This window comes from Coenobita brevimanus, chromosome 71 (assembly GCF_032717465.1).
Source record: "Coenobita brevimanus isolate Jiangsu-jjx chromosome 71, ASM3271746v2, whole genome shotgun sequence".
Classification (NCBI taxonomy): Eukaryota; Metazoa; Arthropoda; class Malacostraca; order Decapoda; family Coenobitidae; genus Coenobita; species Coenobita brevimanus.
This window is the reverse complement of record NC_137024.1, coordinates 50,136,258-50,158,368: the sequence shown is the minus strand read 5'-3', so window position 1 is coordinate 50,158,368 and position 22,111 is coordinate 50,136,258. Positions and strand designations below refer to the sequence as shown.

The 22,111-nt window shown below is 52.8% G+C and overlaps 1 protein-coding gene across 2 annotated transcripts in view; it reads right to left on the bottom strand.

Annotated features, from left to right (window-relative positions):
* The window catches only part of LOC145406638 (terminal nucleotidyltransferase 4B-like), a 170,307-nt gene extending 165,589 nt beyond the window's left edge, over nucleotides 1-4,718 (bottom strand). For both annotated transcript variants that reach the window (XM_080277715.1, XM_080277716.1), the window contains exon 1: nucleotides 4,381-4,718. In XM_080277715.1, coding sequence (XP_080133841.1) covers nucleotides 4,381-4,718 — 338 coding nt within the window. The remainder of the gene's footprint in view (nucleotides 1-4,380) is intronic.
* Between the last annotated feature and the right edge of the window lie 17,393 nt (nucleotides 4,719-22,111).

The window sequence follows — 22,111 nt, the reverse complement described above, 5'->3', positions numbered from 1 at the left end:
TGGAAGGGGTGGAAGACGTATGTAAGATATTCACGGAAGAGATAAGCGCAGCGTGTGAGGCGGTATGTGGAGTGAGGAGGAGATGCAAGGGTGTGCAAGGGACAGCATGGTGGAATGATGAGGTGAAACGAGCTGTGGAACAAAAGAAGAAGGCATATGGTGAATGGTTGGTGAGTAGAGGTAGGGGAGAAGTTGAGAGAGAAGAGAGAGGTATATGTGAGCAGGAGAAGGGAGGTTAAGAGACTGGTGAAGGAGAGTAAGAAGAATGTGGATGAAGAGTTTGGGAGGAATCTGAGTGTGAAATGGAGGGAGAGTAAGAAATTGTTTTGGAAGGAGGTAAAGAAAGTAAGGCAGTGTGAAAGGGGAAATAGTAGGGGAGTGAAAGATAGGAATAATAGATTGTTGGTGGAGAAGAGAGAGAAATTGAGGAGATGGAAGGAGCACTTTGAGGATTTGTTGAATGTAGAGAGTGAGAGCAGTATGAGTATAAGTGGTTGGGGAATGGCTGGGAGAAGAAGAGAGGAGAGGAGGGAGGAAGAGATCAGTAGGCCTGAAGTAGTGGAAGCGATGAAGAAGATTAAGCTGGGAAAGGCCCCAGGAATTGATGGAGTGTGTGGTGAAATGCTTAGGTATGGGGGTGAGATTGTTGTGGAGTGGATATGGAAGTTGTGTAGATTGGCTTGGGAAGAGGGAAGGGTTCCAGAGGACTGGAAATCAGGTATAATTGTTCCTCTGTACAAAGGAAAAGGGGAGAGAGAAGTATGTGGTAACCATAGGGGTATTTGCCTTCTTAGTGTGACTGGTAAAATATATGGTAGAATACTCATTGATAGGGTTAGGCATATGACAGAGGAGCTAGTTGGAGAAGAACAAGGGGGATTTAGGAAGGGAAAAGGGTGTGTAGATCAGATATTTGTTCTAAGATGTTTAGTGGAGAAGTATCTAGAGAAGGGAAGGAAAGTGTATGCTGCCTTCATGGACTTGGAGAAAGCTTATGACAGAATAGATAGGCAAGGTATGTGGAAGGTATTAAGAATATATGGAGTGGAGGGGAAATTGTTGAGTGCTGTGAAGAGTATGTACGCGGGAGCTAGGGCTACGGTGCGAGTGGATGGTGAGCTGAGTGAGTTCTTTGATCTCAATGTGGGACTGAAACAGGGGTGTGTGATGTCTCCATGGCTGTTTAATATATATATATGGATGGGGTTGTAAAGGAGGTGCAAGGTAGGGCAGTGGATGTGGGGGTGGCCCTAATGAATGAGGGTGAGATCTGGAAGCTTCCGGTGTTGCTGTTTGCTGATGATTCAGTATTGTTGAGTGAAGATGAATGGGAGTTGCAAGGTTTGGTGAATGAATTTGGGACAGTGTGTAGGAGGAGGAAGCTGAAAGTTAATGTAAACAAAAGTAAAGTTATGGTGTTTGAGAGGAATGAAGTCACAGTGTGTGCAGTGAGGTTGGATGATGAGGATATGGAGAATGTGAGTGCATTCAAGTACTTGGGTAGTGTGATGTGTAAGGATGGAACTTTGGGGGATGAAGTACGTGAAAGGGTACAGCAGGGAAGAAAGGTTGTTGGTACACTGAAAGCAGTGATGAGAAATAGGGAGGTGAGTATGGAAGTTAAGAAGTCACTGCATGATGGTATTGTGATCCCTACCCTGACGTATGGAAGCGAGGCGTGGACCTTGCAAGAGGGGAACAAGTCAAGAGTGAGAGCAGTGGAAATGAGTTACTTGAGAGGAGCATGTGGAGTGACGTGGAGGGACAGGTTGACGAATGAAGAAGTGAAGGAACGTTGTGGGGTAGATGTGGATGTGGTTGAAAAGATTAGGAGAAATACACTGAGGTGGTTTGGACATGTGGAGAGAATGGAGAATGAAAGAATGACTAAGCGGGTGTATGTAGGTGAGGTGGAGGGAGGGAGAGGGAGGGGTAGACCGAGGATGAGGTGGAGGGATGGAGTTGAGAGGTATATGAGGGAGGGGGGGTGAGTTGGGGGGAGGGGAGTCAAATGGTGGGTGACAGAGTGACTTGGAGGCGTTTTGTCTGCGGCCACCCTTTGCGGGATTAGGGCGTCGGGCTATAGATAGATAGATAGATAGTTTTGTTATTATACTCATTAGTTTTCTGTGTTTTTATTAGCTTATCTTACTGTATAAACACCAGCAAAGATTACGATATACCATTTATACCAATGCTGTATAACCAATTTCCAGTGGAATATTTTGCTGTGGATTTTTTTTTTTTTTTGTGCCTTGAGAGCAGCTACCCTATCACTCGTGTCAAAAATAAAAAAGAAAAAAAAAAGAAAAAAAAAGATTTTCCATCTTTACATTTTATGTTGTTTATGCATTGTTTTCTTGGTGTTCAGCACTAATATGGATATTCCTATGATGTGTTTCACGTCTCAATATGGCAAAGTGACGAAAACACTGTTTCCCCATTGTTTTTAGCTGTCCCAATGTGTCAACTCGTTTGATTTGTAAGTGAAGTGGCAGAAGGGACTATCCTAACCTAAGTGTTTAACTAAACCTAACCCAACCTAGCTTAACTACCAAACAACCTAACCTAACCTAAGCTCCATTTGGGAAAATGAGGAAGAAAATTCATCTTTGAGCAAGATGAATGAGTTTCTTCCATTATGCCGGAAACAAAACAATCGTATGTACAGCTTCAGGAACGTGGTGATAAGAAGTGGGACACTTTTCAACATGAAAAGGTAATATACTACCCTGAAAATGGCCAGAAAAATACAAAAAACAAACTAGAGGGATATGAACCGAGTATTATAAAGTCCTTCTGTTGCTCAACCCCTTACCCGTAGGCCGTCACTACTGTGACGTTCATTACATAAGTACCATACCACGGGGCGCCACTTCTGCGATCCAGAGATTTTTTAAATCACCCAGGCTTTCAAGTGTGGTCTTGTATCATCTATCAGTACTGCCAGTGTGTAGCTATAGGCAGTGCTGCTAATACCACTAGTAAAGTACTTGCATCCAGTGTTACCAATTTAGCCATTTTTCTGTGTTTGCCTCGCCTCCCCTCCCTTACCCCCCTCTCCCACCCAACTACAGCCTGGCTACACAACGCAACTCCCGGCCGTTTTTTTCCATTGAAATGTGCCCTATGCCCTATTCTCATACTAAAAAATATGGTATATATTAAAAAACAAAAAAGGGAAAAGGCTAACTGACACTGCCACTGGCCATGAAGTAGCTAATTTATCACCTGGCAACACCCAACGTGAACTTGGTCACTAATTTTCCCTCATTACCCACCATCATCCACTCACTTGATGTAGTCCTGCCTACTTCTTCCTTAGCCTTTATCATTCTTTTTCTGTGCCTGCTCTCCTCTCTTCCTATTTCTCCCATCTTTCCTGTCACTACTTATTGCTTTTCTTTCTGTTACAGGTGGCTTTACATTGAGTGACAAGCCAAATGGTTTCCTGAAAGCCAAGAAACCATTAACAACGCTGGGTGGTAACCATATAACCAAACCATACGTGCTCCCTACGTGTCAAGTGGGTTGGTGGAGGGTTAGTGCCCCTCCCTGTAAAACAAATAACTCAGAGTCAAATGGCCACCCCGTACGGGATTATGGCGTCTGGCAATAGATAGATAGATAGACCCACTGAAATGTCCCTTATAACCTCTCATACTAAAAAATACCGGTATATAAAAAAAAAAAAAAAAAAAAAAAAAAAAAAAGAGGGAAAAGGCTAAGTGATACGGTACTTCCATTGACCTTGAAGTAGCTAAAATATCGTGCATTGTCTCGATTTCTACCTATCCCCACTGGAGGGGCACGGCACGGTCCAGCCATCCCCGCGGGTAATGGGTTAAAGTGTACATTTACCTTAACATGAAATGACAGCATCAATCTGGGTATACTGGAGACAGAAACATAAAGTCACAATATGCTGATTTAAAGCCAGCAAGTTCATGGGTCTCCACACTCAGTATGCCTCTGGCATCATGGTCAGTAATTAAACTCATGCTCTGCACAGTTACAGAGGTCAAGGCATATCTAACATGGGGTTAGCTTGAACTTACAAAATGATGTATAAGCACAGCTGCATTTCTGAATACCAAATGAAGGATTTACTGCTTTCATTGTGTTACTAGTCAGTATTTCAAAATTAAGTTTAACTCAAAGTCTGCACCAACTCCCTGGTAAATTGAGCAAAAGAAAGAATCTGTTACCAACCATATACGTCATGTCAAACACAGTAATTTTATTCAGTTGGGGACGCCACCTTGAGGTAGTGCACCTATGGGAGATACTTGTATAGATTATGATACTGATTTGCCACGATATGTCAACGTCTGCTTTAACTATCACTTCAGTACTTGACTCACCACCCACAACACTCACCCAACAACGCCGAGATCATAGGAACCCGAAGTTCGCCGCCAGGGACAACCCCCAAACTGTCCTATGAGGTTCTTGTGGTTCTGGTTGAGACCGTAAGTGCTGGCCCGGTTTTCTCGTTTCCTCTTGGTCCTGTTGTAGTAACTATTATTAGAATTAACGGTTGCATTATTGTTAGTCCTCTCTGAGTCACCGACACTGATGGGAATGTATTCATGATTCATGTTGGCGTCGTTTAGGTTCATATTGTCTAAACCCTGTTGAGTAAGCCAAATTCTGGCCCAGAGGTCTCTGGCGGGGCCTTGCTGTTCTGGTTGATACCAGCCTATACTGGGATCCATCCGGCCCGGCACGCCACCCACGACACACACAGCACCTCACTCACCCTCGACCCTCTCTCCTGCCCGGCTCCACGCATTAAACTAGACATAAATCAATCTTTTTAGCGTACTTGATTCACCGCAAGTCTTACGGACAGTCTCAACATCAGACAATCCCAACACAACTCTGACGCACGCGCAACTGTTAACGCAGGGATAATTTTCTGAAGGTACATGAATAAGATTCAGGCTCCAATATATACTTTCAATTAATTAACAATTAAGTTCGTCATATGCTCAAAGTGACTGAATAATTTTATACTCCAAATATTATGCAAATTAACATAGTTTTTCGTTTTCCAATTTTAGAGTTGCCAGCTCTATACTCAACGTGCTCAACGTATTAGATGCGGCACCACTGTTAAGAAATGTGATCTCTGCCATGGCTCTGCAGCAAGTTGAATACGTCTTCTGGTTAGCTTATGTCCTTCACAACAGCATTATTATTTAGGGTGACTCTATTCAACGAAAGTACAAGAATATATCTGAAATACATTAACATCTGCCTGTTTCATTATGTTACCTAAATCCTCAGCGAACAAAATTATATTTTCATCAGTGTAATTGGAAAATTAACCATAGTCATTCCAAGTCCTGTGATCCCATGTTACAGAATGAGTGAGATAAAGTATGCGTTGCTCAAAGACACACTACACACCTAGGCAAATCGGATAGGGGTGCATAGCAACTGATCTAGGATAACGGGGCACCATTAAGTGGGGGCATGTGTCCCCTCCCATTACGTCATCTCTATTGACGAATTACTTCCAAATACAGTAGGCTACTATCTTGGAATCAACTTGAAATACCCACCGCGACGAGACACCATCATAACGTCGCGACACCAACTCCAGGAGACACCGGAGGGGCTCTGAGGGCGCTCGCAATATCCAGGCAGTATGGGCCTATGTCCCCTACTACCTTGCCCCCTTATTCCCCGCAACGGACCTGGCGAGAACTACACAGTGCCTGTGTATTACCCTCCAGCTGGACCAGCCCTCGCCAGGTTCGGGGTGGTGCTGATACTTCAGTAGTTCAGTCCCAGACAGCACTCGAGTTTCGGCCACTAGCCGCACTAGGCTCGAGATAGCAACTAACCCCTCATTAACTGCATCCATCCCTCTGCAGAAACCAGTGACAGCCGCTAGCCTCACTAGGGGAGAGATGGTCACCGCCTGCTCTCCTTCTGCAGCTGCCTCCAGGAGCTGGACCTCAGTGATGGCCACAAGCCACACCAGCAGGCAGGTGATGGCCACTAGCCGCACTTTGCCTGCCATTCCCTCCCCTCCCAGGACCTCAGTGACAGCCATTAGCTGCACCCGTGAGCAGGTGACGGCCATCAGCTGCACTCAGCCCACAGTCCACTCAGAGAACAAGGCCCCAGCGGCGGCCACTAGCTGTGCTGGAGGACAGGCAATGGCCACTAGCCGCGCCTCCCTTCACAGGACCTCGAAGACGGCCATTAGCTGCACCTGTGGACACGTGATGGCCACTAGCCGCACCTCACTCTCAGTCCTGTCTTGAAGTCAGGCCCTGGTGACGGCCATTAACTGCACCAACAGGAGAGGGACAGCCGCTAGCCACCCTACTCCTGTTGCCCATGGGACCTCGGCAACGGCCACCAGGCGCAACAGGGAGAGACCAGACACCACCTGTCTCTCACCCCCTGTGTCTTCCCCTCCGGAGGACGTCCCTTCTTGGCCCACCCCTCCCACGGCCCCTCCTGTCCTCCCCACAGAGGCAGCCCCCAGGAGAAACTACCCTGCCTGAAGGAGGTCTGGCAAGACTCCATTGTAACACTGGGAGTTCGAGCAGTGCAGCTGCCCAGATGAGACCACCCACTATTGGATTCCCAAAGGAGAGGATGCTGTAGACCACCCCTGATGGCAACCCAACTCGAGGGAGACCGCAGTCCCCGGACTCCCCGAGGTGCCCCTAGGACCACAGGGCATGACCTCCCCAGCCCCAGAGGACGACGACTTCCTCCCTAGGGTGGGCGCAGACAAACATACCTACTCCCCCTATTTGGTCTTAGCCCTAAGGACCAGATGCCAAACCGAGGCCCCACTAGAGAGGGGCCCCTCTCCAAGCTGCCCAACAGCCTACTCCAGATGACACTGCCCCCGACAGTAGTCCCGTGCCCTCTGAGGGAAGGCACACCTGATGGGACCCCTCCCACACCTGGCCAACACCTGTAGGAGCTCAAGACTTTAGTAGCCCTGTCGGAGTCCTCCTGCCCGGATACTGACTTTGTGCCGGGATAGTGTATTGTTCCTTAATTGTATCTACATTGTATCTAGTGGCATATGAATTTAAGATAATACACGCGTAAGGTTGATTGACCAGAGTTTTTATGCCTTGTTCCTCTCGTGGTGTATTCTAGTTCTAGTCTTGAAAGAGAACCCCGGCTCAACAGTTAATGTTGTTAGGGCAAGAGGTCGACCTAAAAACACTTAGCATAACACAACTGTCTCAATGCATGCACTTTTTCATAAGTACAAAAAGTAAACTATCTTGAACCGATCACACACCCCTGCAGAACCAACGTAGACCAGTCAGTCAGACAGTCATCCATTTTCTATTACTCCATCTCTTTTTACTTGTCCTGTACACGTCATGGAAATCACACTGACTCTTTGCTCGTACTAGAATTGGAATAATGACATCACTCTTCCTGCATGTGGGCAGTTCACTATCCAACAGGGGAATTTCATAAGAGGTAAGGATAAGATTTATTGGAGCTAAAAGCAAAACATTGTCACGTGTGTGTGTGTGTGTGTGTGGGTGTGTATATATATATATATATATATATATATATATATATATATATATATATATATATATATATATATATATATATATATATATATATATATATATATCTGTGGTAAAGTGTACATTTTCATACAATGAAGAACGAGGGTTCGCGCCCTGCTAGGGTAATAAACTTTGGGAGAGTTCTTCAGGCCACGTACTGCATTGGCAGACACAAGGTGTGCTGCGGTTGAACCAGTGTCGCATACTATAAGGTATGCTTGCACCTAATTGGCTTGTACGGGCCAATTACACTTGGTTCACAGACTACACACACGCATCCAAAGCCACTCCAACACTACAGTTACACTTACAATCACTTCTCACCCTACATACAGTCTCTACTAGACAGCCTAAGCCACTTGGTAGAGATACATTGGTTGTATTGTCCTCACTTCGGTCAGGATAGACCGGTCCTGCAGTGGACACTCAAACGGCTGATGAGATGAGATGAGATATAAATATGTTACGGCTACATGTTCAGAGCTCAACTCCTTGCTCACTGTACACGAGCGATTGGTCTGGGGTTCCCTTCAAGACCGGGTCTAGAGTATGCAACTAGAGGAACAGGGCATAAAAACTCGGGATTTTATGCTCTGTTCCTCTAGTTCCTAACATGTATATTGCCACACAGATACACAATCTAAACACAGTACTGAAATAACCGCGTGGCGGGGTGAACACGACACCACCACCCCAGGAGAAGAGTATGTGGGGGTGATACCCTTACCACAAGGAGATGAAAGAGAGGCTGGCTTACCTGACACACCGTCCAGGCAAGAGCAACACATCTCTGCCATATCCCAACGCCCCTCTTCCCTGCAGCCAGGCCACCCGGCAGTGTACAGGAAAAGTACACTACTCTCCAGCAGATGGAACACACGCCAGAATTGGGGTGAGACTTGTAGTGGCAAGATCCCAAGCAAACCCTCAGATGACGAGTCCCCTGGATCGGCCTCCTATTTAACAGAGGACTCTGGAGAAGCCTCAAAGGTTGCTATTCCCTGAGGGAGCAGCAGCTCAGTAGAACCCGTCAGGTATACTATGGGTGGAGAGACTGCCAGTCATCCATCCTCTGCCAACCAGCTTCGGGAACCAGCACATCGGAATGTCCACCTGATGACCTTCGCCGATGCTCCCAAGGAGGGAGGCGGGCCCTGGGGTACACACTGCCAAAGGTACCACGCGGGACAGAACGCCAGTCATACCCCAGTGCTGCCCCAACCCCGACGAAAGGAGGACAAGCTCCGCCGGAGCTGTGGCTTAGGCCGAGAGAGTTTGCCCAACCTCTTCCTCCCGACGTCACCGGGACAGGAGTCCCAGGCACTCCAGCAGGAGTGCAGACTCTGCTGGAGCTGTGGATTTTGCCAGGAGAGCCCGTTGGGTGCCTTCTCCCAGCTGCCAGGGCTGGTGGTGTCTGGAGGAGTCTCCTCTGGCCCCTCTCACACCTCTGTCTCCCGTAGGAGCACAGGCAGTGCCCAGCATGACTGCCTGACGGAGGGAACGTCCCCCGGACCTCCCCTGGACCTCCCCCGCACACTCCGGACCGGAGTTTCGGAGCGGCCTCATGGGCTCGCCAAGTAGAAGGGTCGGCCCTCAGCCACTTTCCCTCCGCCAGTCCCCAAGCTCCTACAAAGGGAAGCCCCTCTTGCTCTGCCCACCCCTCCTCTGGCAGAACAAGGTGCCCCTCTCCCCATCTCTCTCCTCGAAAGGGTGGGATCTGCTCCCCTATAGGAACCCCACCAGAGACAAGACCGGGTGAGACGTCCCTGAGGCCAGGTGTCCTGTCCTTGCAGCCCTGTCCTCCCCAGGTGCTGACAGACTCCGCCAGGACGAGAGGCCCCAGTCCAGTCCTGATGGCCTCCTCCCACAGACGAGACCACAGTTCCTGGAGTCAGCGGGCCTCCCCCGATGCCTGTTGCAGCAGACGGACCCCCCCTAGCGCAGGTGGCCGCAGTTCCTCCCTGACGGCCGCCCCTGCTGGACGTGACGGCAGCTCAGCCAGGGCACTGCCCTCCCCCCATTTGACCCTAGGCCCAGGCTGTCCCATGTCCGCCCCCAGGACCCCGACGACAACTAAGGGCCAGTGCTGCGTAGCATGCCTCCTGGCCCTCTTCGGCCCTAGCCTGGAGAGCCCGGTCCTCCAGCCGGGCTGTCGTGGCTAGGGAGCCGCCCACCAACTCCTTGAGGACTTGTGGCGACCACACCGACAACCTACCCCCGTGCTATACCGCGGACAGTCCATCCCCTACGCCTGGGTGCCACCTGAGGTTCCCGGCGTAGGCTCTCTCGCCTCCCATGGCCCATACCCTCCACTCCACCAGGACCGTGATTACAAAACTCTAAGGTTGTGCGCTCCCCCCTAGTGCTAGTGAACCCTATCCCCGTGACCCCCCTGTGTTTTTGTGTTCCCCAGTGTTCATACACCCTACCCCAGTGAACTAGCCCCTACCTATCCTCCTGGTGGACCTAGTGTTGTTCCTCCCTTTTTGCATACAATTGTACTCATAACCGTACTGTGTGGCACCCACCCACGGGTCGGCCTCAGATGTGAAACCTCTCCCAGAGTTGGCCCGACCCCCAGGACACTATACATCAGTATAACCCTCCCCAGTGCACTCTTCCTCCCCCAAGCCCCCAGTCCCTGCCTCCTCCCTGTGAACAGACCCACCCAAGACTCACTCAAACCCATCCCTCCTCCTCCCCCTCACCGACCAGTGCAGGACATTAAATATTCTTGTCCTATGTAACACATACATAACTTAAGGTTAGCTAGGATATCGTCTATATCACGCCGATGCATTGTACTCCGTCTATGTCACTCGACCATCTAGACTTAAGGGCTTGAATATATATTATCTTCCATGTCACGTGCATGTCATATTGGGTATACTGTATTATATTGTCTGTGTGCGCTGAACATAATGTACCTGACATATTTGTGGAATACTGTCTGTGACACTGTGAGGACATCACTCTATATTGGGAAGGTGTAACTCCGTATACCGGTCAGACTTGCTGAACTAGGTTGAAAGTGATTGTTGTAATCCCTATTTCAAGTCATTGTAAGTTCCTCAGTTTTGCTCATAGAACGTGTATGTACTTGTCTTTTAGTAAATATATATAAGTGTGCCTTTTGACCAATGGTGTTTGTGTTTTCCTTCCTTGCCTGTACTGACCCGGTCGGGAACAAAGAACCCAGAACCACACTGTACCTGAACCTGAGGAGTCAGGACTCAAAATACGCTGCATAACACTGGTGGCTAGCGGTGGTTCTTGACCCAGCGGTGGAACAGCAAGGAACGAAAAATTCGCAAGCCTGGCGGGCAAACCGCACATACAACCTCCTAAGTTCGACTCCGAACTTTATGACATACACAGGTATATGTCTATGATCAAAGCTATACTAGACACAAGTTTTGAGAATGACCAAGATAAGATAGCAGTCACGCTCCCCCACCTCGGAAAAATTGTCTCAAGTATAGCCACTAAAATAGTCCCGGAGTTGAATGGGACCAATTTCAACAAATCGTGACCCAAGCTGTCACACACTCGTTAGGGAAGGTCGTCGCCTTCTCTCAGCTGGACGCACTCACATAAGATGGGAATTTAGACGACACCCTTATTCAAACACGACGCCTCATCACCACTGCCTACCTGGAGGCGGACTTACAAAACCGGGACCAACATGTGTTTAATACCTTGCTACGAATACTCCCCATCGTGGTCAGGGAACACTTTACCATCTACGACCCGACTGGGCATATCAACAGGGATATCCAGTTGCTGAGGCACCTGCTTGCCGCCCGCAGCACTCTCCAACAAACAGGTGCAGTAAGCAGAGTCCCCACCTGCAAGCCGCCCCCCAACAAGCCTCGGATGCCCATCCCAAACCCGCCGCCCCAGGAACCACCAGCCCTACCACGAGCCATCCCCATTAAAAAGCAACCCACTCCCAGGGAAATGTCCAACCTCATCTCCATCAATCCCTAAGAGTTCACCACATGCAGCCATCGCTGCCCCATACATGACATTCGAGAACAATTGAAAGCCGCCCGGCGGAGGGCTGCAAACCAGGGGCGCCGCAAGGTATCGGCCATTGAGGATGACCCACTGGACGAATCTTCCCCTCCCACCAATGCCCTCGACACTGAAGAGGCTGACATAGGCGGTGAGGGGGAAGGCGCCTCGCCCCAGCTAGAATTTTAGGACCGCCCCCACACCTCCACACAGTGGTGGGGGCCACCTCGCACAAGTACTGCCCCCCAGTCTACGTTAAGGCCAGGCTGAATGGGGTGAAGGCTCAACTGTTGGCTGACATGGGAGCAGCCAGGTCTTGCCTATACCATCACTTCTACTCCCGTTACACCGGAGCTTTCGGCCCTCTCCTCCCCACCTCAGCCCACCTCATAGACGCAGGGGACGGCCCCCTGCCTATCCGTGGGGAGACGTGGGCCCCTCCATGTCCAGACGTATCAGAAAGCAACTGCCCAACACCAGTTCATTATATTTGACTCCACTTGCCATGCTTATGGTGGTTACTTGAGGTTGGATCTGTTGCAGTAACTCTGGGCCAACATCAACTGCCACGGAAGGGGGTTGCACTTTAACAAGTCACCAGATCCGCCCCTTCAACCTCTCTGCCCGTGCCACACAGCAAAACACCCCCACCCTTCCCCCTGCCCCTCCTTCCCTCCTCCCCCCTTCCCCCTGGCCCCGCCCCTGCCCTGCCCGCCCCATCCCCCACCTTCCCCGCTATGCTCTTCTCCACCGTCACTATTCCTCCCCACCACAAGGCCTGGCTCCCTTTGTACCGGCCTGCCGGCACCCATGTAGTATTTTCCCCAGCCACACCGGTGGGCGCCACTGTCTCCTGCCTCCTCTCCCCCACCTTCCTCCCCCCCACCTTGCTGCAGTCCACACGGCTAACCTCTCCACCTCACCCCTCACCCTCCCAAAGAGCCAAATAGTGGGTGAGCTGGAGGAAGCCGAGCCCTGCACAACTCCCCTCCTCCCCACCTCCCCGGCTCTGCCCCCACTTCCTGACCATCTCTCCCCACAACAAACCACTGACCTGCGACTCCTCCTCCTGGACTTTCAGGACATCTTCTCGTCAGGACCCACGGACATCAGTCACACCACCATCCTGTCCCACGAGATACACACGATGGGCCCTCCCATCTGGCAACCTGCACGCCGGAAGAACCCCATGCAACGGGAGGAAGAAGACCGGCAGGTCCAAGACATGTTAGATGCCGGGGTGATATCTCCATCAACCAGCCCGTGGCTTCTCCTGTCGTCCTCATCAAGAGAAAGCCAGGACGCTGCAGTTTTGTGTGGACTACCGTCGGCTAAACGATGTCACCACCAAAGACGCCACTCCCCTACTGAGAATTGACAACTCCCTAGACTCCCTGTACGAGGCATCCTGGTTCTCCACCCTGGACCTACAGTCAGGATACTGGCAGGTCCCCGTTCACCTGGAGGATCGAGGAAAGACCGCTTTCTCCACCAGCAACGGGAAGCACTAAGAATTTAATGTGCTCCCCTTCGGCCTCTGCAATGCCCCCACTACGTTTTCCCGCCTGATGGAGTCCGTACTCAGTTGCCTACCTTGACGACATCATTTTAATAGGACCTGGGCCGACCACCTCAACCACCTACGTCAAGTCTTCTCCAGGATACACCAAGCCGGACTCAAGCTCCGCCCATCCAAGTGCGTTCTGGCTCATAGATTGGTCGCCTTCCTGGGGCACGTCATATCAAAGGAAGGCATCGCACCTGACCCTGAAAAACTCAAGGCTATAGCTGAACTTCCTCTGCCGTGGAACATGCATGAGATCCGCGCGTTCATGGGCCTCTCCTCCTATTACCAGCGCTTTGTGAAAGGGTTCGTAACCATCGCCAAGCTGCTGCATGACCTCACCAAGAAGGGGGAACCATTCACCTGGACAGAAGATCGTCTCAAAGCCTTCCAGACCCTCAAGGACAAGCTCATCAAGGCCCCAATAGTGGCATTCCCTGATTACACTATACCATTCCACCTGTACACTGACGTCTCGCTGGTGGCCATCAGCGCTGTACTAGACCAGGTACAAGACAGCAGGAAACATATCATCGCCTGCGCCAGCTGCACCCACAACCAGGTGGAGCATAACTATGCGGCCACAAAATGGGAATGCCTCGGTATCATCTGGGCACTCGAATACTTCCGTGCATACCTGGCAGGTATCCACACTACCATCATTACGGATCATCAGTCCCTCCAATGGCTCCGCCAATCTGACACCAAGAATGAACAGATGATCCACTGGAGGGAGACCTTAGAAGAATTCAACTTTGATATATCATACCAGCCCAGCAAACTCAACACAAATGCCGATGCCCTCTTTAGGCTCTCTGCGAATGCCATCCAGGCTGCTCCCACCCTCATGCAACATTGGCAGGCCAAGGATTGCCCGAATTGGATGCCCACCCATCTGTTTTCCAAGTTACAAAGACACGGCGACCTGTTATACACCCATTCTGGCCACATAGTTCTCAAACCCCAGTGCCGCCCTAGACACCCTCACCCACCTCCACGCTGACAACGGGATACACCTCGGCACGAGAAACTCCAGACCTTCAATGACACCTTCTGGGCCCCACACCCCTCCAAACTTGTGCAACAAGTCGTGCAGGCCTGTCGAGCGTGCGCCCTCGGGAAAGACGCCACTTGCATGCCGGGCCCCTCTGGCCACCTTGTGGCCAGTAAACCATGGCAACTGCTGTCAGTTGATGTCGTCGGCCCCCTTTCACCTAAATCAAGCTAACACTACATCATTACATTTGTAAACACCTATTCTAAGTTCCTAATAGCATGCCCGGGAAAAGAACACCACTCTCTCGCCGTCGCAGATGCCCTGACTCGCCATGTCCATACTTCGGCATCCCCCACGCCCTCCACTCTGATAATGCACCTGAATTTACAGGAAAAGCGTGGACGGAACTATCTGCCCTTTTCGAATATCTCCCACTCCTCCCCATACTGGCTGCAAGGGAATGGCATCTGCGAGTGTAGCCACTGCACTCTGCTCAATCAAGTGCGGACCAGGATTCAAGCCACACAAAGCGATTACTGGCATGAACACCTGCCCACATGAGAACGGCATCACACCACACAAGCAGGTATTTGGCGAACCTCCTCTACTGCTCCCTCTACGCCGTCACCTACAAGCCCCCGCAAATCCCACCTCATCCGACCCCTGCACCATCTCAAACGAAAACTCCAACACCTACAAGACACACAGGACCTAGCTCCCGATGCTACATCGGCCAGCCCGTACAAACCAGGTGATTTCATCATGGTCGCCACTCTTCCTACCCCCACGAGCTTGCCCCTCGCTATACTGGCCCCTACGAGATAGTAAGTGTCCCCAACCTCTACCAAGTCACTATCAATTACTGTAATGCTAGGTGTTTAAGGCGCGACTTCTCGCTCCTAGAGCACCTAACGTGAAGCGGGGTCCTCTTTCGAGACCGGGGCTTAGGACAAATAAAAGAGAGGCAGGACACAAAAACTTCAGGCAATAACCTTTCCATGTGTATTACTTAGTCAGACAAGGGACAACAGCAGATGATACAGCACAATATTTGGTCAGTTACAAACTATTATAACTAGATTCTCAGTATTTCGCAGGATACTACAATAGTATGTACTGGGAATAACACTCAAGGCGTAGTGTACAGTATTAGTATCGTCCAGGGTCTCGGTGCACGTGAGGGAGCCAGCGACAGGGCTCACTAGGAGAGGGAGGGAGGTCTAATTGTATTTATGGTAGTATAAGGCAGAGGTTAACGCTAGCGTGTTCAACTTATATTTTCGAGGTGCAAAGGATTATTTGTTAATTATCACAATGCGATCCAAGGTGGTTGCGCGTGTGGGGGGGGGGGAGGAGAGTTAAAGGTATAGCTCACTAGGCGAGGGTGTAAGGCACTGGGGTCTAAGTATGTTTATAGTAATATGAAGTGGAGGGTATGGATAGCGTGTTCGATTTATTATTTTCTAGTAGCAAGGGACGTTTAGATAAATTACTAATATGAGTTCCACGGCTTTGTGATTACACTGAGGCTAACGTGAAGGGAGTCGTACATGCGTCTTATGCACTATCACTTGGGTTTCACAGGGATTGCTCACTATTCTGCCCTTTTGTATATTAGGCCTTCATTTCCCTGTCACGTAAACACTTGGCCCGATGCTAGGAGAGTACACTATCACCTTGTCCCTGTTCCACTGTACTTAGGGCAAAATCACTGTCTCACTAGTTACTGGGGGCAGGTGCGGCAGTGAGACACACCGGTGACAGTTCGGCCGGGGCAGGGGCACCACCAGGGGAAGGCGTGCCAAGAGGGCACGGTATGGCACGCAGGGGCGTCTTCTCTCGTCCGGGGCTGCAGTCGGCGAAGGGCCCTGATTTCTCTGGGCTGGGAACAGGAGTTTGGCCCTCAGGACTGGGGCCGAACAACTCCCTGAACCTTGCAGTCAGGTCTTGGCCGGATGTGGAGGTCCGTCATTGTCAGGGAGTAGGGAGATCCTGCCCGGGAGTTCTGGGAAGGGCCTGGAGTTCCCGAGGGCTGCAGCCCCCAGAGTCAGGCAGCGCCATCAGGGAGGGGCTGCGGCACCGTCTGCGTTAGGGTCCTTCAGGTGGGTTTTCTCCAGGGCCAGGCATAGGGAGCAGAGGCCGGGGGAGGCGATAGGGCCTCTCCAGTACTCTCCCACGTCCACTGCGTCGGGGGACAGGACACTCATCTCACGCTGGGGCGGCAGAACTGCTCTCAACTGTTTCCGACCGTGGGGCCCGGCTACTGGCCGTGGCTTCCCAGGGGCGTGACCATAAGGCGCCGAGGCCCGGCTACTGGCCGTGGCCTGAGAGGGGGGAATAAGAACCAGTGCACCTCGGGACACCTTCGGAGCTGCTACCGGCTGTCTGACAAAGGTGGGAGCGGCTACAGGCCAACTCGAGGGCAACACCTTCGGAGCAGCTACCAGCCGTCTGACAAAAGCGGGAGTGACTGCAGGCCGTCTCCTTCTGCTGCTGTGAGGAGTGGCTACAGGCCGACTCGGGAACAACACCTTCAGAGCGGCTACCAGCCGTCTGATGAAGGTGGGAGCGGCTACAGACCGACTCCTGTAGGAGGGGTGGGGAGCGGCTACAGGCCGACTCGGGGGCAATGCCTTCGGAGTGGCTACCAGCCGTCTCTGGAAGGACACCTTCTGAAGAAGGCGGGAGTGGCTACCGTCCATCTCCTGATTACCCTCAGGTCGGTGTTGGGCCGATTCCTTTACAAGGGGTGGGCGGCTACAGGCCGTCCCAAGAGGGAAGACACCTTTGGAGAGGCTACTGGCACACTCCTGTAGAAGGCGGGAGTGGCTACAGGCCAACTCCTGAGGGGTGCTGATCGGAGCTAGAGAGACAGCTCCACCCCGAGATGGTTTGGTGGATCCTCACCCGGAAGGTAGTGCCGGATTCCTGCTATGGCAATGGCGGGGCGGCTCCGGGTCATTGGGGCGTACGACCCTGGCTGGCTTGTGCCGTTGTCGCGCCGAGTCTCGGTGTGCTGCTGCTCCTGCTCCGTGGGGTCCTTGTGGGGATGTCAGTGAATTTCCAGGGGCACTAAACTGAATCTCTGGTGTGGGGGATTGATCACTCCCAGGGACACTATGCTGTATTTCAATTACCACCACATCGCCCGCACCTACAGGAACCAACACGTGTGTCACTCCCCAGCACCGAACACACCGCCCCCTCAACAACAGCCTGCTGGACCCGCCTCCCTCCCAGTGTCGGAAAATTTCTGTGCCTACTACCTCTCCCCTTCCTTCTCCTCCACCAACACCCCCACCACGTCCATTACCCCCACTCCGGCCACCACCACCCTTCACCCACACCTGGCCCTCCGACATCCTCCTCCTCCCCACACTCCACCCCCACCTCATCCCCTCCCTTGGGCCCCACACCCTCTCCCGACACATCTCCACCACCCTCGTCCCCTCCAACTGCCATCACCCACCACCCTCCAAACCCCGCCCCCACAACCGCCTGCACCATCCATGCCCGTGCCTCACGTCAACACCCCTCATCACCACAGCCACCCTCTATGCCACCTCCACCCTCCACACCACCTGCACGCCTTCCCCCACCAACCGCTTCCCACCCACACCCATCCTCACCACCACCCGCACCAAATCTGGCCGCCTATCCCACCCACCTGTCCGCTACACCCACATGCCATCCCCACCCTCCACCCCCACCCCTAACACAGCCACCTCTCATCCCCAAATCATGCCACTCCCTAGGGAATATCTCAATTGCCTGCCCCACTAAGCCGATTACCCTGAGACGCCCTAATAAAAAACATGACAGCGTTCTCCCTCTCCAGTCTCCAGCCAGACTTCCTCCAGCATGCCCCATCACCACCACCAGAGATGAAAATCACACTCATGATCTGGACCCCACCCCAGGGGTGCAGGCGCCGCATCCACAGCACCAACCAGCTCCTCCGCCTCCTGCGGCAGACACCTACACCTTCATCTCTCACCATCCTTTATTCCCTGTATCACCAACCCAACCCCCGGACCACCCACTGGACTAACTTCCTCCACCACCTCACACCGCACCACCACCCCCAACACTCCAATTCCAGTCATGGGGATGAGACTTTTACCCTCACGACAGTGCTCAAATACCTGCGGGGCAGGATGAACCTGACACCACCACCCCAGAAGGAGAGTATGAGGGGGTGATACCCACGCCACAAGGAGATGACAGAGAGGCTGGCTTACCTGACACACCATCCAGGCAAGAGCGACATATCTCTCCTGTGACCCGACGCCCCTCTTCCCTGCAGCCAGACCACCTGGCAGTGTACAGGAAAAGTATACTACTCTCCAGCAGAGGGAACACTCGCCAGAATTGGGGTGAGACTTGCAGTGACAAGATCCCAAGCAAACCCTCGGATGCCAAGTCCCCTGGATCAGCCTCCTATTTAACAGAGGACTCAGGAGGACCCTCAAGGGTTGCTATTCCCCAAGGAAGCAGTGGCACAGTAGAACCCGTCGGGTATACTATGGGTGGAGAGACTGCCAGTCATCCATCCTCTGCCAACCAGCTTCGGGAACCAGCACATCGGAATGTCCACCTGATGACCTTCGCTGATGCTCCCAAGGAAGGCAGGCCCTGGGGTACACTGCCACAGGTACCAAGCGGGACAGAACGCCAGTCGTCCCCCAGTGCTGCTCTAACCCCAATGGCAGGAGGACAAGCTCCGCCGGAGCTGTGGCTTAGGCCGAGAGAGTTAGCCCGAACTCTTCCTCCCGACATCACCGGGACAGGAGTCCCAGGCCCTACAGCAGGAGTGCAGACTCTGCTGGAGCTGTGGATTTTGCCAGGAGAGCCCATCAAGTGCCTACTCCCAGCTGCCAGGGCCGGTGGTGTCCGGAGGAGTCTCCCCTGACCCCTCTCACACCCCTGTCTCCCGGAGGAGCGCAAGCAATGCCCAACGTGGCTGCTTGACAGAGGGAATGTCCCCCGGACCTCCCCTGCACACCCCGGACCGGAATTTCAGAGGTGCCTCACGGGCCCGCCAAGTAGAAGGGTCGGCCCTCGGCAGCTCTCCCTCCTCTAGTCCCCAAGCTCCTGCAGAGGGGAGCCCCTCTTACTCTGCCCACACCTCCTGTGGCAAAGCAAGGCGCCCCTCCCCCCATCTCTCTCCTTGAGAAGGTGGGATCTGCTCCCCTACAGGAATGCCACCAGAGACCAGACCAGGCAAGACATCCCTGAGGCCAGGTGTCCTGTCCTTGCAGCCCTGTCCTCCCCAGGTGCTGATGGACTCCGCCAGGATGAGAGGCCACAGTCCAGTCCTGACGGCCTCCTCCCGCAGATGAGACTGCAGTTCCCGGAGTCAGCAGGCCTCCCCTGATGCCTACTGCAGCAGCGGGACTTCCCCCGGCGTAGGTGGCCGCAGTTCCTCCCTGACAGCCGCCCCTGCTCAACGTGATGGCAGGTCAACCAGGGTGCTGCCCTCCCCCCGGCCGACACTAGGGCCAGGGAGCCCCAGGTCTGCCCCCAGGACCCCGATGACAATTAAGGGCCAGCGCCGAACAGCACTCCTCCTGGCCCTCTTCGACCCTAGCCCGGAGAGCCTGGTCCTCCAGCCGGGCTGTCATGGCTAGGGAGCCGCCCACCAACTCCTCCATGATTTGTGGCGACCACACGGATAATCTACTCCCGTGCTATACCCTGGATGGCCCACCCCCTATGCCCAGCCGCCACCTGAGGTTCCCGGCGTAGGACTTCTCGCTGCCCATGGCTCATGCCTTCCACTCCACCAGAACCGTGAGTATGAAACTCTAAGGTTGTGTGCTCCACCTGCCCAGTGCTAGTGAACCGTTCCCCCGTGCCCCCCTGTGTTGTGTTCCCCAGTGTTTGTACACTATACCTCAGTAAACTAGCCCCTACTATCCTCCTGGTGGACCTAGTGTTGTTCCCCCCTTTTTGTATAGGATTGTACTCATAACCATACATGCGGAGTGTGTGGCGTCCACCCACGAGTCGGCCTCAGATGTGAAACCTCCCCCAGTGTTGCCCCCCCCCAGGACACTATACATCAGTATAACCCTCCCCAGTGCACTCTTCCCCCCAAAGCCCCCAGTTCCTGCCCCCCCCCGTGAACAGACCCACCCAAGACTCACTCAGACCCTTCCTTCCTCCTCCCCCTCCAACCATTGCAGGACATTAAATATTCTTGTCCTATGTAACACGTACATAACTTAAGGTTCGCTAGGATGTCGTCTATATCACGCCGATGCATTGTACTCCGTCTATGTCACTCAACCACCTAGACTTAAGGGCTTGAATATATATTACCATCCATGTCACGCACATGTCATATTGGGTATACTGTATTATATTGCCCATGTGCGCTGAACATAATGTACCTGACATATTTGTGGAATATTGTCTGTGACACTGTGAGGACGTCACTCTGTAATGGGAAGGTGTAACTCTGTATGCCGGTCAGACTTGCTGAACTATGTGGAAAGTGATTGTCATAATCCCTATTTCGAGTCACTGGAAGTTCCTCAGTTTTGCTCATAGAACGTGTGTGTATTTGTCTTTTAATAATATATAAGTGTACCTTTTGACCAGTGGTGAATGTGTTTTCCTTCCTTGCCCGTACTGACCCGGTCAGGAACAAAGAACCCAAAACCGCACCGTACCTGAACCTGAGGAGTCAGGACTCAGAATACGCTGCATAACAAATACAATGTACAGATTAATGCACTTTCTGAGACACAGAGGACCCAGTCTGGGTTACTGTTGACTGGGATGCTACAGGTGTCATCCAGGTGTGGGAGGGGTCCCATCAGGTGTACTCTCCCGCAGGAGACACATGACCACCGTCAGGGGCTGGGTCGTCCGAGGTGGGCTGCTGGGTGGTGTAGAGGGAGGCCTTTCCCTGGTTGGGTCTCTGCAAGTAGGTCGGCCATCAGGAACAGGGCAAGCAGGCACGTTTCCTTGCGCCTGTCCCTGGGGGAGGACTGCTCGTTGTTGGGGCTGGGGAGGCCTCGGCCAAAAGTCCTGGGGATGCCCCTGTGTGGCTGGGGGTGCGGCCTTGTTCGGGATGAGAGGCCGCCAGGGGCTGCCTGTGGCATCTCTTTCTCTGGAAGTCCGACAGAGAGGGGCGATGTAGGGGTGCTGGCTACAGAGATCGTATCCCCAGACTCACTATGGGGCCACTCCAGATTCTCTCCAACTGCAACTCTGCCGGGGGGCTGGCTCTGTGGGGAGGGCAAGAGGGGTGTCCCACTCGGCCTCTGGAGGGGTGAGGCGAGCAAGGGACGTTACCGTTGAAGGGACTCAGAGGGTAGCGGGCAAGGGACGGACGGTGTTTGCTCCCTTCCCGACGGGCACTGGGGGTGCTGCCATGGTTCCGCTTGACCCTGGGACAGCAGGTGAGGGAAGGATGGTGCCCATTCTCTCCCCAGCGCAGACAGTGGCCATCACCACAGTCTTGCTCCTTGTGGAGGCGGCAGCTGAGGGACGGACGGTGGCCAATCCCTCCCCGGTGTGGACAGTGGCTGTTGCTGCGGTTCTGCCTTGCCCTGGGATTGCAGACAAGAGAAGGACAGTGGCCGTTCTCTCCCCAGCATGGACGGTGGCCGTCGCCGTGGTTCTGCTCCCAGTGGAGGCTGCAGGTGAGCGAAGGATGGTGGCTGTCCCCTCCCCAGCACGGACAGTGGCTGTTGTCGTGGTTCTGCCTGGGACTGTCAAGGAGCAAGTCCCACCCCGATCCTGGCGAGTGCTGGCCTGGCCCAAGAGTAGTGCAGTGGGGTGGCGTACTTCCTGCGGGCTCCGTTGAGGGGAAGAGGGGCGTCTGGTGACAGGGGACATATGCCCATTTGCCTTGGGCCCTTTTTGCGCCTCGCTGTTGTCTCCCCTTGGTGCTGGTATTTCTATATATATATATATATATATATATATATATATATATATATATAT